The sequence below is a fragment of the Symphalangus syndactylus genome, chromosome 3 (assembly GCF_028878055.3).
Source record: "Symphalangus syndactylus isolate Jambi chromosome 3, NHGRI_mSymSyn1-v2.1_pri, whole genome shotgun sequence".
Lineage (NCBI taxonomy): Eukaryota > Metazoa > Chordata > Mammalia > Primates > Hylobatidae > Symphalangus > Symphalangus syndactylus.
In genome coordinates, this window is record NC_072425.2 from 21,163,285 (window position 1) to 21,177,670 (window position 14,386).

The 14,386-nt window shown below is 42.8% G+C and overlaps 1 protein-coding gene across 23 annotated transcripts in view; it reads left to right on the forward strand.

Annotated features, from left to right (window-relative positions):
• The window catches only part of DENND1A (DENN domain containing 1A), a 553,551-nt gene that overhangs the window by 238,393 nt on the left and 300,772 nt on the right, over window positions 1-14,386 (forward strand). For all 23 annotated transcript variants that reach the window (XR_010119966.1, XR_010119965.1, XR_010119967.1 and 20 more), the window contains one exon: window positions 10,711-10,780. Coding sequence is in view for 18 of the 23 variants with exons in the window: in XM_055271163.2 (XP_055127138.1) it covers window positions 10,711-10,780 (70 nt within the window). In the remaining 5 variants the exon portion in view is untranslated. The remainder of the gene's footprint in view (window positions 1-10,710; window positions 10,781-14,386) is intronic.

Genomic DNA, 14,386 nt, shown 5'->3' on the forward strand with positions numbered 1-14,386 from the left:
TAACATTCAAGCAGAGATCTGGGGTGGAAATGAACTTAAATGAGTACTATTTGTGGAAAGCTGATGCCCTGTCTAATCTTGCATTTCCTTAATTGTCACCATAGGCATACATTTAAAGCTTTATACTTTAAATTAAAAAAGGCAACACAGTCTGTTTAAGAATCTAAGACATAGGCCATAGTTTTTCTAGAAAAAGTTCTTAAAAATATGCATTTAGGGTATAGCAGAGGCACTGGGTCTTGACACGAAGCACTGGAAACTTAAAATACTCTTCTGCTGTGTTTGATTAAAACATTTTAAATTGAGCTATTTATATTTGTGTTTCTGAATATAACATGTACACTAATTCCTGAAGCAATAAAGAGCTGACACATGACTAGTGTCCCTGGAGCTGGCAAAGTAAGAAAACACGCTGAATTGCTGGGAGGCAGCCAGAGTTAGATTGCTCAGAACACTTGGAGCCGAGGGGCTTTTGGAGGCGAGCTTTCCTTTATCTTATCAAGCACTACAGTGAGAACCACAAGGTAAGGATTTTATATCCTAATCTCAGGATTTATCATTGTACGTGATCATACAACTATTGTATTGTTTAGAGCAGGTCAGACTTAGAAATCATGCTGGACTGGTTTTGTGTCTGATCCGTGGTTTTAGTAGCTGTGTCATCTTAGGGAAATTACTTCACTTCTCTACGACTCAATTTTCTCATCTGTAAAATGGGATAATTCATCTCACAGAGTTATGAAGAGCAATATTTCAAAGCACCTAACACTTGATACATAGTTTCCCCCCTTACTGCATTAGCTTCTACTCTCCAGCCCTAAAATAAGGTTAATATCAAATGGCATCTGACTGGGATCATTGATTTTTTTGTTTATTACTGCAAGTAGGACAGGGCTCCTCGTGTAGCCATTTCTTCCTTTTGTTGTGTTTTTTTTTTTTTTTTCTAGTAGAGACAGTGTATTTCCTAGGCTATGAAAGCTCCAGTAGGATGGGCCTTAGAACCTCACTAACCCATTACATTATATTACAGTAGTAATTTAAACCATAAATAAGATACTCTGACTGGGGAAAGTCTTGCAGGTGTGTGAATACAGGAGTAGGCAGCATCATAAACTCTCTTAGGAAAATGATGAAAGGCCTATGTGCTCACCCTGCCTGGGCTCAATGGAAAATATTGAGAATTACACTGAATTGTCAGTGCAGGTGCCATTATTCCAAAGATCTCACGTTACCAACACTTCACCGGTGATAACAGAAAAGTGCCTCTGTGCTTTCCTCCTGAGCAATCTCCTTCAATCAAAGTAATACTCTCATAGAAAAGAAGATGACAAATCCACTCTCTAAAAGCAACAATTATTGAATACCCATCAAGAAAGAAAAGAGCCTTGTTTCCAAAATCAAATCCAAGTGTATGTTTGGGTAGATTTATATAAGCACAGATGTTTTATGGGAGTTTTTGGTGTTTTTTCATAATGCAAATTAATATTTCTACTCATTCAGTACATATAATATATTTTCCTGCATAGATATAACAGGTATCACAATGGGACATTAATTATGGACATAAATCAGAGATTCTTGAGCTTAACTAAATATCATAATCAATTTACAGTTTGAGATTAGCAGCTGTGAGCAAAGCAGAATGCCTAGACTGGGTGAGACTGACTTAGAGCTCCCAAAGAGGATTATGTTTTTCTCTTACTGAGGTTCCTTTGACTTTTGATGTTATCAAAGAGTATGGTATTATTAGGGTGAAACAAATTGTACTCAGTTTCAGGCACTGTGATAGGTGTATTTACATATGTTTCAGCATCAAAAGAACCATGTGAGGGTAGATATTATATCCCCATTTCACATATAGGGAAGGAAGAGCATGGTTCAGGCCACAGCCAGTAAGTAACAGAGCTGGTACTCAAACCCAGGTGGGTCTCCTGACTTTGCAATCAGTGTCAAGCTGATCAGTGAGGTGTCACTTCCTCTTGGAAGATTTTCCAGAACTACTTCTCTGTTCCCTTTGTGAACCTCTATCAAAGCACTGACCCATTGCTGCTGACATTATCTGCCAGTGTGTCTGCTTCCCTCTTTAGACTGTGAGCTCCCCAGATACTGAGACATGGGCCTTATTCCCCCATGTACCTAGCAGAGGGCCAGGCATATACTGGTGGGTCTTAATAAGCATGGGAAAATATGTGGGTAGTTGCCATTGATGGAACTTTGAAAAATGAATCATCTAGAAATGTGTGATGTTTGGACTGGAAACATCTCAGTTTTAAATTCTGTAAAAATGTTCATTGAAGCTAAATGTGGTTATCTCAGGAAGATGAAGTGTGCTTTTCCCTTAGGGAGGAACCACATATAACCTTGGTGCTAAGGTTGTGGTTTGAGAATCATAGACCAGCACACATGAGTGATTTTCTGTTGTGCTTAAAGGTGGGAATGCTTGCTGGCTGAGTATAATAGGGGAGAAGATATGTCTTATAGAAGGCAGTGCAGTTGGGCTCTAGGGTCTTTCCTCCTTCTCACCTCGAGTTAGGAGGGAGAGGGGAAGGAATGAGAAGTATAGGAGTGGAAGAGCTCATGTGAAAGCTTTTCTCTTTGGTGGGTTTGGAGAGAAGAGTATCTTCTGAAGAGAGGGACAGAAGAGGAAAAATGTTTGGAGCAGACTGGAGGGGGTGGGCAACACTAGGCCTGTTGCACTACAGATTAGAGGATTCTTGAACAATTTTAAGGGTTCACGTGTGCTTGAAAAATTAGGTTTTCAGATGATTGTAATCAGCCTGGTTTTGTGAAGTTTTTCCATAGCAATTGAAATGGGAACAAAAAGAGTAGATGGTGGGGTTTACTTGTGTTGAGGAGATGGGCAAAGGGCAAGAAATCTTGCTTGTAAGTGTTCCTTGATCTACTTTGAATAATCAGTTGCTCTATACTCATTATTTATCCCAGACTGCAGCAGGACATTGGCAGGAATTGTTTTTTAAAAACTGGGTCATTTTCCAAACCCAAATGCTACCTGCTAAATTTGGATCCCCACCTCCCGACTAGAGTTGGTTGACTGTTACTCTGTAGCTCTAGTGGCAATTAATGGCCTTAATAGAACCTATAGAGATGAGTTATGTCTGTCAAGGGAAGCTATGATTTATTGAATGTCTCACATGTGCCAGGAATAATTAGGGGTTAAACAGTCAATACATGGTCACCATCCTTGATCTCATGGAGTTGACACCAATGGAGAAGACAGGCAAACAAACATGTATTATAAACGATGGGGAGTTTTAACGTCTAGTAAGCCCAGGAGGTCTTCGTATTCTGGGAATAAAATGCATCTATTTAAATGGGGACCAAAAGCTCATAGTAAAAATGAGGAAAAGGTTAGGATTTTATCTAGAAAAAGTATAAAAAGGTATAAATTTACCTCAATAAACTCTGTCTCTTAATTCCAACAATGCAGTAATTCTTAGAAAGAATAATGCATTAAGTATTGTAGAGAGAGGAGGTTATAATTTTTCTAACTTAATAACAGTTCATAGTTGACTTTCACAGCATAATCATAAAAGGAGTCATTTTTTTCCAAAAGTATTTGAGGACTTCAGTTTCCCAAAGGTCTCTTTTATCCTTTGATATTGAAATCGTTTTCTTTTGATGTGACTGTTGTGTTACTATCCTTGTTTTTCTTGATTTTTCTCTTCATGTCTTGTTAAGTGGTCTAATACAGCCAGGTCTTCATTTGTTGGTGACTTTGCCTCAACTCTGAGCGGGTATCCAGCATGTCCAACATGGGCTTCATAAAATCCAGTCTCCTTTGCAAGAGTTGTAGTTTTACTTTATGGCAAATTTGCATTTTATTATAGATGTTTGGCTGAGATACAGACAGAGGAGCAGGGATAGATGCTAGGTGAAACGGGAAGGGTGGATAGGGGACGTATTGTCTGGAAACTGGAAGGGTGAAGAAGGGTCATGTTGTTTGAAGCAGTCACATTGTTGGTGAGTATTTTCCTCTTATAAGAGCTGTGTTTGAGACCAGCCTAGCCAACATGGCAAAACCCCATCTCTACTAAAAATACAAAAATTAGCCAGGCATGGTGGTGCACACCTGTGGTCCCAGCTACTTGGGAGGCTGAGGCGGGAGGATCATTTGAAGCCAGAAGGTGAAGGCTACAGTGAGCGGCGATCATGCCACTGCACTCCAGCCTGGGCAGCGGAGTAAGACTTCGTCTCAAAAAAAAAAAAAAAAAAAAAAAGGATTTTAATGTTGTTTAGAAAAGAGATAAATACCTCATAGTCCCCAGTCAAGCACAGGGTAACAGGAGTAGGAAGAACTGCTCTACTTAAAGGACAGGTCTGTCAGACAAGCATATATACTACATGCATTTGTTTACATATTCTCATTTTTTCTACACAAATGATGGCATACAGTACACCCTATTCTGTATCTTGTTTTGTTGATTATTATATGCATTCAATAAAATGTACAAATCTTATGTGTAGAAGTTGATCATCTTGATTTTTCAAATTTAACAATATACCTTGATATCATTCTTCACCAAGAAAAAAAAAAAAGAGCTTCTGTTTTCCTGCCCTTTCTGGTTGACCACACGGTATGAGGAATTTCTGCAGAGTTCTGGAGGAGCCTCTGACCCAGACACCAGCAATCAAAGAGAGCTTCCCAAAGCTGAGATTGCCAAGGGGGTCAGGCAGGGAGGGACAGGAAGAGTGTTCTGGATTGGTGGCTGTCATGTCCATCAGGTACGTTAGCAGGTGGTGTATATCTTTCCATAGAGGAGGAAACTGAGTGTTGGGAAGACTGCTTTCCCTAGGTGTCACATCTAGAAAGGAGCAGAACTAAGATTCAAACTCGGGGTTACCAGACTCAAGCCAGTGTTCTCCCCAGCATATGCCATGCTGCTCTGCTTTTTAACACTGGGGGAGGAGGTTTTTTTTTTTATTTTTTTAATTTTTTTTATTAGGAAGGCTTTAGATACTGAGTGCTGAACAGTCTTAACCAAGGGATGCTTTGCCATTGGAAACACGCTGGCAAAATCTGCTGACAGAAAGAAAGGGATACCTCTCCTCAAGTATTCAACATGGAATGTCAGGAGCTCCTCAGACAGTAGAAAGTCACCAAAAGCAACTGAAAGACCCTGTGTCATGTTACTTTTAAACTCATCAGTCCCGACATGAACAGAAGCAGCTCTGCTGCAAGTCTTCCCCCTGGAGGCACTGCTTCATTGTATCGTCTATTCTAATGGTGCCTGAGTGTTACATCCTAAAATTTTATTGCAAATTACCTTTATTTTTATTTCTCTTTTATAGGAGAGCCAGAGCATTATTTTGGTTTTGTGAATGACTAGATTGCATTAAGATTTTGTTGTTAGGATAGCAAAGTAGACGCTGGTTCTGATAAGGCTGAAATCCACTGGGCTCTGCTGAGGTCAAGATGAGGGGAAAGAATTACTTCCCACCTGGTTCTAAAGCCATCGCTCATGCGCTTTCTTCTGCCTGTCATGCAGATTTTGTCAGTGGAAGCCCCTCCTCACTGGCTTTTGTGTCCTGTTGATATGTCCTGATCATGTGTTGAGCACTGCTATTTTTTTTTTTTTCCTAACCCAACATAGCATTGCCCAGCCCCAGCCCTGGAATCAGTCATTTTTTTTCAAGGAGCCCAGGTTCCTATTACTGGAGAATAGTATTTAGAAACCAATATCTTGGCACTAAGTGTGCTGATTATAATTGGGATATCTCTGCTTCCAGGCCTTCTCAGTGACTAAAACTAGAAAATATGTGTATGTACATAGATTGGTATTTCTATTTATTTTATCTGTCTCTACTTTCCTACCTATCTACCGAGCATCATGATGCCCTACAGTTACATTCAGTTCCAGTTTGACACCATGGGGTTCATTCTCGTTCTTTCCCTAACTGGATTTGTAACTCTCTTCCGATAGTAAGACATCTGGTTCCCGTTATATATTTACCAGCTTGGTCAGTCTTGATCTGTTCCCTGTTCATAACCAGTGGCCCTCTGCTGCAGCCCCCTTCCTACATAGCGCCACCCTCCTCACCCTGTTTTTACAGTAGCTTGTGCTACTATTTGGACTGTGGCACCTTAGGCAGAGCTGCTGCTGCCCCTTCCTATCATGGACAGCATTCTCAACCACATGGACTCTGTGTAACCTCCCTCCCCCACTCCCCGCCCCCTGCTTCGTGGAAGCCCTGACATCCCACATCGAACTGCCTTCCAGATGCTCTTTGTACTCTTCTGGTTTCTAATACCATTGCTGGTCAGGCCTTCCACTCCACATAGATGCTGTCTTTATCCCATGCCAGGCCTAACCCCTCCTTGCCCCCTTGAGTCATGAAACTCCAAGTCAGGCCTCCCCCATGGAGACTCACTCCCTCCTCATCCTGCTCAAACACTGACTTTCCCTTACCAGGCCCCTCACTCTGCTAGGGCCCCAGCACACCATGCCCGATGACCCCTCAGTGGGACACCCTTCTCCTCCCACTTGGACTCTAACACCAGATTGCCCCTTCGAGAGGACAGCCTCCTCTCCTCACCTGAGTCTGATGTCCTGCTGTGGACCAGCATTCTCCCAGGTAGTTGCTGCCTTCCTCGACTTGGTCAGCCTCTCCACCATCCCTGCCCCCTGCTCTCTTCCATACCTACCTTGCCTGGTCCCATCTCATAGCTTTGAACTGAACTAGTAGAAAGAGGAGTCAGAGAGCTCTTAAAATTTTTTAATGGTTTTCTGTTTTAATACTTAAAGAAGTGGAATCCCTTTATATTCACGCTGAGCTTACACGAGGCCAGTCATCCACATGTACACAAACTCATCAGTTGGAGTGATTATCATCCCAAGTGGAGAGATTAGAAAAGGGAGTCCTCTGCTCTCAGTTCAGCTCACGAGCCAGCAGCTCACCCAGTCGACAGATTTAGATGCAGGATGTTGTCATTCAGCCTCACCCCAGAGCTCAGGCTAACTACTTTGTGTTTACACAGACCATGTCCGCCATATTTGGAGGTAATTTAAGGGCTTTTTCAGGGTGATTTTGACTATGGGTTGTTGCTGCCGTAAGGGCTGTCTTTAGAACCTGCCCTTGCCCTCCTTACAAGGGCCGGTGGGACCCCAGATTGGGAAGGCAGTGGGTGGAGGAAACTTCTCAAGTTTAAAACTTTTTATTACCTCACATGTAACACAAACCTCTCCATTTGACTCTCAGGCCTGGGAGTGAGGGCAGAGCCTGGGAGAGAGTTACCTGAGCCATAGTGGGTGAGAAGGGAGAGAAGCCTGGATCCAGGCAGGTGCCTGGGGAGCAGGCTGTTCCCTTTCGCTTTTCTCCGTCTTCTGGTTGGGTCATGATGATGCTCCATGATCATCTTCTACATCAGTCCAAAAGCCTAAACTAAATAAAGCACTTGGGAAAGACTTCCAGCTCCTTCCACCCAAACTGTTACTCTGTTGTGGGTGTGTCTCTTTCTGATGAGGACCATAGCTTTCTTGAGTGCAGGAGGACCCTTTGTGCCACAGCCTTGGACAGAGCCCACCACAGTCCCCGCTGTGGTACTCTGCAGTGGGGACTCAAGCCGTCACACAAAGGCAGCAGGCAGAGGCGGACCACGGATGGTCGCACCTCGTTAGATGTCCAAGGTGGTGCAGTGTACTAGAGTGTTTGTTTCTGTCTTTGGACTGGGAAGGATTGTTTATTCAACGATGACAGACACACGCAGACTGGAGTGCAGGGTCCTTGCAGCCTCACCTGCAGCCTCGCAGGCCGCGCAAGCTGTTGTGGCGGCTCTAATGAAGCTGGACAGGAAACGCCACTGGATAGAGCTCCGCTGTGAACCCTGGCCTCCCAACAGGGGAAAACAGGGGCCCTTTGAAGAAGAAGACAGCTGGGTTTCGGTTTCAAAACCTTAACACTGCCATCACTAGATATTCATCTGTCAGTGTACAGGGGACAACATGTGGGGAACAGTTGTGTCCAGTCAGGCCAAAGGGAGTAAGAAATGGCTGATTTCCAGGGTAACTGCAAAACTTCTTGTGGCCAGTGGTTCTGCTTAGCATAGCCAAAAAGAATTGACTTGGTGAGGCTGAGGCTGGGTGTGAGAACCAGGGTGCCTGCCGTCTATAGTAGGCTAGGAGCTCCTTCCCACGTCACCTCCATCCTCACAGCAGGTGACATTGCGGAGGCTGGAGCTTCTGTGCCCAAGCCTCATTGGTCAGTTGAACCTAGTCATCCAAAACTACTTGGATGGATACTGTAGTCCTAAACTGTCAGAGCACCCAGCCTGCCCCATATCACTTCACCATATTTCTAAAATGATTCACTTTTTCTCTTGTTTACTTGAAGTCACAGTTTTCTTGCAAGATTCTATTTCCCCTTCTTGCCTTTTCCCCCCTGCCTCCTGACTTTCAGTGGCTGGATTTAACTAGTGGTATTTTGCTTTCAGGAAGAAAAAAATTTGTAATCCTTGGTCGAATTTGTTTACTGAGTCGTCTAATCTGTGCAAGAGTTTTCTTCTGAGGGGATTTCTTGTTCGTACTATAATGGCTTTTAACTTGGCTGAGGTTCATTTAACAGAATAGGAAAGGAGAAACTTATCTGCTGCCTAATCCCTCTTGAATGTTTACATTACTCTGCCAAAGTAAATGCTGTGCAAAGTGGCAGCAGTCATTTGCTATGTAATAGTCAATATGCAGCTGCCAGGGCTGATTGAAACATATTAATGTAAGTGATAATACTGTCATAGAAGTGAAAAGTTAAGTTGCTTATCAGTATATTTTGATAAGCTACTTAAATTTTACAGTAGCATGTGCTGGCTTTAGACAGACGTTAATGACAGAGGACTGTGCACTTTATCTGTTCCCTTTGTTGCCTCTCACTTCATTTATTACCCTCAGTGGCACAGCCGGTAATCTGTACAGGGTACTGATTCCCCTCTCCCTGGCAGGATATCACATCTGTGCACTACCTCATGTCCACCTCTGTCGGTAATGGACTCTGTTAGTGCAGCAGGGCAGACATGACCAGGCCGGCAAGCACTTGGTACAACCTTCTTCTCGCTTGCTGTTAGATGTAGCTTTGGAAAATTTCATTCTAGAGAACAAAGCTATTGAAAGTAAGTGGCAAAACTGCTTGGGGGTGTGGATACTTTTCAACAATTCCATAGGATGCGTGCGCCCTTGCCGTCAGTCTTTGTCTGGTTTTATTTGCTCAGTAAACGCTGAGCACTGATGGTGTGCCAGGTGCCATTCTTGGCACCGGAAAGACAAAGTGAAGAAAGAAGGCCCCTTCCTCTCTGTTTGCATGTGGTCTGTTGAGAAAACAGACATGCCATTGAGGACTGCATCATGTGGGGAATGTTCTGACAGAAGCATTCTCATGACCAGGGCAGCACAGAAAAGAGAGAATTAGGGCACATGAAGTGGGGACGGGGAGGGGGTGAGGGATTGTTAGGAGGATGAGTAGAAATCAGCTAGACTAGACCCACAGAGGTCTGGGAGAAAAGGGCCCAGTGTATGTAAGCTCAGGCAGGCTCAAAGATGCCAGGACATTCCAGAGTGAGAGGAGTGAAGGGAGCATATCTATGGGGAAGTAGAGAGAGGACAACCAGAAAAGTGGGCAAGGGCCTGGCAGTGAAGAGCCCCAGAAGTCCATCCTAACAAATGTGGACTGGATCCTGGAGTGATGGGCATCATTGCAGGAATTCAGTACAATGTGCGATGGAGATTTGCATTTTAGAAAAACCATTCTAAGAGCCGTGGCCAGGTGGCTCATGCCTATAATCCCAGCAGTTTGGGAGGCCAAGGCAGGCAGATCACCTGAGGTCAGGAGTTTGAGACCAGCCTGGCCAATATGGTGAAACCCCGTCTCTATTAAAAATACAAAAATTAGCCAGGCATGGTGGTGCACACCTGTAGTCACAGCTACTCGGGAAGCTAAGGCAGGAGAATCACTTGAACCAGGGAGGCAGGGGTTGCACTGAGCTGAGATCATGCCACTGCACTCTGGCCTGGGCGACAGAGTGAGACTCCATCTCAAAAACAAAACAAAACAAACAAACAAAAAAAACAAGCCACACAGAGTGGACCACAGGACTGAGGTCAGCAGCCAGGCTGCTCTGAGTGAAGGGGAGCAATGGCCAGGACCTGGTGGAGGGCAGTGGGGATGGGGAAGTAGAACTCATCTTGAAGTAGATAGATGGTGTGTGATGGGTAGAATGTCTGTTGCAGCAACATGGATGGCTTTGGGCTCATGGGGGCATTGGGACCCTTTGCAGATGCCTGCAGTGGGAATGCTGTGTGTGTGTGTGTGTGTCAGTGTGTGTGTCTGTGTCTGTGTCTGTCCCATCATGAGAAACTGAATAGAAGCTTTCCTGGGAAGGGTGGGTGTGCTGGGAGAGGCCAGGGGACTTCTCAGAGATGATGCCTGATTGTGGAGTCGGCTTTGAATTTCTTCTCTGTGAACTGTTCTAGCTCTGAGACATGGGAATAATTTATAATGGACATTCAATCCTCTGCCTTGCACAGGCATTTTTTTAAACTCTCAGAAATAATTAGCATTTCACCAGTTTGTGTTTCCACCAGTCTGTAACAGTAAGACTCTTCAGGATATAGAGCAAAACTGAAATGTATCAGTCCTGAATTAGACCCTGGTTAAAGTTTTTGACCTGTATACTAATATTTCATGTGTTTCCTCTTCTTCCTCCAGCTATCTCCCCTGGTTCGAGGTATTTTATAAGCTGCTTAACATCCTGGCAGATTATACGACAAAAAGACAGGTATTTGCCTTTTTAAAATAATTCTTTTAAACAAATAAGCTTTAATTTTTATGATGAAAAAGTAAAACATGCCTTATATTTTACCAAAAAAGTGATGCATGCCCATAATAGAAAGTTTGGGAAATTCAGAAAATAATAGGAAGGAAAAGAAAATCACTTTTAATTTGCCCCTACTCCCTTCCCTAAAATAAATATTCCTGGCATTTTGGGTTGTTTTGTTTTTTTGTTTTTCTTTGCATTAAAGAAATGATAAATGGATCCTTAACGTTCACAGAGTTAATGTTCACAATTTATAATATTCCCAAGGAGCCCGGAAAGTTTGTGACATGTATTAAATTATAATTTTGCTGAGGCACATATTTGAATTGCTCATGTCATGCTGCAAATCTGGGGTTTGCAAGTAAAACACTTAACCGGCAAGTGACCTACCCAGCTGTCCTGAGTTCCCATTTCAATAAAGCTTTGTGGTGCTTTTACAGTAACTTTTGTAGGGGTCTGAAAATTACATTAAAAATTCATCTGTACCTTGCTGTACTTTTGGAAGAAGTGGTAAGATAAGGTATCTTCCATGGATGTCAAAGGGCAGTTGGACCTTTATGTAGATTTTTGTAGCCCACATTTTCAGATACCATTATAACGAGCATGCCTCCCACACTATTAAAAATGTTGTAAATATTTTTCATGGCTGCATAGCATTTTATCATGTACCTTGATTTTCCAAAGCATTTTCCTATTATTGGAAATTGTTAATTGTTTGGGATTTTTCTACCGTTATGAGAAGTGTAACCATTCGCATCTATGAGGGTAAAGCATTTTCTTCATTTTGGATTGTTTCCTTAAAAGGAGAATCCCAGATGGGCCATTGTAAGATCAGTGGACATAAACATTTTTAAAACATTTGTCAAACTGCTTTCCAAAATAATTCTGCTGTTTTCTTAAAGGATACCCTTTACCAGCAATGTAAGAGAGTGCCTGGGTCACGATACTCTCATCAGTATCATTTGTTGAATTCGTTGTTTGACAAGTAAAAAAGTCTCATTGTTTTAATTGCATTTCTTTGATTATTAGTGAGTTGAATATTTGTCTATGTATCTAATGTCTTACATTTTCCTTTTCGTAAATGGCCTAAGATTTTTAATTAAAGTGATCCATTATTATTAAATGTTAAGGAAAAATTTCCCTTAATTTTTTTCTGTTGAATGTTCTGAGCAATTTGAGTGTTAGTTCTGAGAAATCGTCCATGGAAAGGGTACCAGTTCAGTCACACTGGGGTCCAGGGAAGGGAAAGCTGTGTTTCATTTTCATCTCCTTAAGATTCCTTTAATGTAAGCTCTACGAAGTCTTGCATTGGAGAAACCTAGGTCACCTGTGCTTCCCATCTGGTTTTGCCCCAAACCCCTTTAATTCTGTGATAAATCTTAGCATTCTGAGATAGCAGTGTTTCCTGGAACACACTTTGGGAAATGCTGTTTTGGAGGAAAGGGGGAAATTGTGTGTATAATGACTAAATCATTTTTTTAGAGATAGATTTACTCACTGGCAAATGTATTCCAGAGGTCACAGTAAATGGAAGGAATAACTAAGAGAAACGGCTTCCTTGATCACTACACTCACTGTGAAAAGAAGCTTAGATGTCAGGGGATTCTGTCATAAAAGAAGTGGATTACTCTTTGATGAATGAGTTAGGAGGTCACCTTGGATCTGTTCATCAATTTCTGATTCACAGTTATCTTTAGTCAAACATTCAGGTTTTCACTCAAATTTGAAAGGTGTCTTTAATAAATAGAATTGTATAATATGTAGGCTCTTAACAGGTTTGAATTGGAGATTGACTCACATTTTTTTCCCTCCATATGTTCCAGTCCAAAAAAAAAAAAAGAAAAAACTCAGCAAAACAAAGAACTTAGTACACTTTTTAAAACATGTGATTCAGGAAAGATTATAAAAGGGTAGGTACAACCTACACATATGGGAGATTGGATTATTACCCTGTAAAATTGGTGAACCTTTCCTCTGGGTGATTGCTGCAGCAGGGCTCTGCCTCTTGGGATGTCAGAGACTGAGATCAGTAACATGTTTCAGTTGGAGTCTGTTTCTCTTGAACCCAGGACTCTTTTCTTCCCCCTTTGGTTAAAAGAATTATGACACAGATGATAGGAAATCTGTCTACAACTGGCTTAATTATTTGCAAGGTTTTAGTCACCAGATTAGAACAGGAAGACATTTTTTATTTAAAGAAACAGAATCAGGCCGGGCACGGTGGCTCACACCTGTAATCCCAGCACTTTGGGAGGCCGAGGCGGGCGGATCACAAGGTCAGGAGATCGAGACCATCCTGGCTAACATGGTGAAACCCCGTCTCTACTAAAAATACAAAAAATTAGCCGGGTGAGGTGGCGGACGCCTGTAGTCCCAGCTACGTGGGAGGCTGAGGCAGGAGAATGGTGTGAACCCCGGGGGGCGGAGCCTGCAGTGAGCCAAGATCATGCCACTGCACTCCAGCCTGGGTGAAAAAGCGAGACTCCTTCTCAAAAAATAAATAAATAAATAAATAAATAAATAGAATCTACCTCCTGCCCCAGGGCTGAAACCTTCTCTCATCTAAAAGCCATTGGGAAGGTTGGGAAGCAAGATGGGCTTCTATTGTGTGTGAGTGTGTGTGTGTGTGTGTGAGAGAGAGAGAGACAGACAGACAGAGACAGATTGTGATGGCTAAGCATGGGTATGGGAGACCAAGGTGTGAGTAACTGGGGTATCTGTTTGGGCCATGGACCCATCATGCTCATCGGACCTTGAATGGGCACCATTGTGGAAGGGATGGCAGGGCAAGGCAGGCATCTGAGCCAGGGAGCAGCCTGCCTCAGGGTGTCGGAGCCTGAGGGAGAGAAGGATGTTTATGTGGGAGCATAGTGGTAGAGGCTCAGCATGGGATGTCAGAACTCAAATAGGATCTAGAAGAATCCATGTGAGAAGGGAGGCAGCAGCTGTGGCCCAGTGCTGGTGTGTTGGATCCTGAGGTAAGGAAGGCATTTGTCTGAGGGGTTGGGCAGTAGAGGCCCAGCCCTGGATGTCAGTGTTGGGGAGGGGAGGGAGGGCATCTGGGTAGGGAAGGAAGCAGGGATGGCAGTAGAAGAGTGGTTCTATACAAATAACCAAATATAAAAAGAAAATATAGGCAAGGTTTTTCACTTTTGTAGGATGAAGTCACAGATATGTAGAGGGAGAAAACTAGAATAATTTCTATATTGGATTGGAATAGGAGCCATTGGTGTGAACCTGTGGTTTTCAATATGGGAAGATGGATATAGAAATAAATAGAGATGTGAAGTGCCTATTGTGGTTCCATGTGTGTGTTACATATTCCCTGGCTCCATTGACTGAAAGGGCTTGGCATGAGCAATACTAAGGAGCAGTGAGCACACATGGTGCCCAGATCTTGGTTTCTAAATACCATTGCCCACTAAAAGGAACCCAGACTCATTGAAGAAATAACCTGATTCTGGGGCTGAGGCAGGGAAAGTATAAGATGAACCTGAAAAATCTTTTGTGCCAAAAAGTAAGGAATTGCTAAAAACATGATGGGAACATGTCAGAAGGACACAAAAG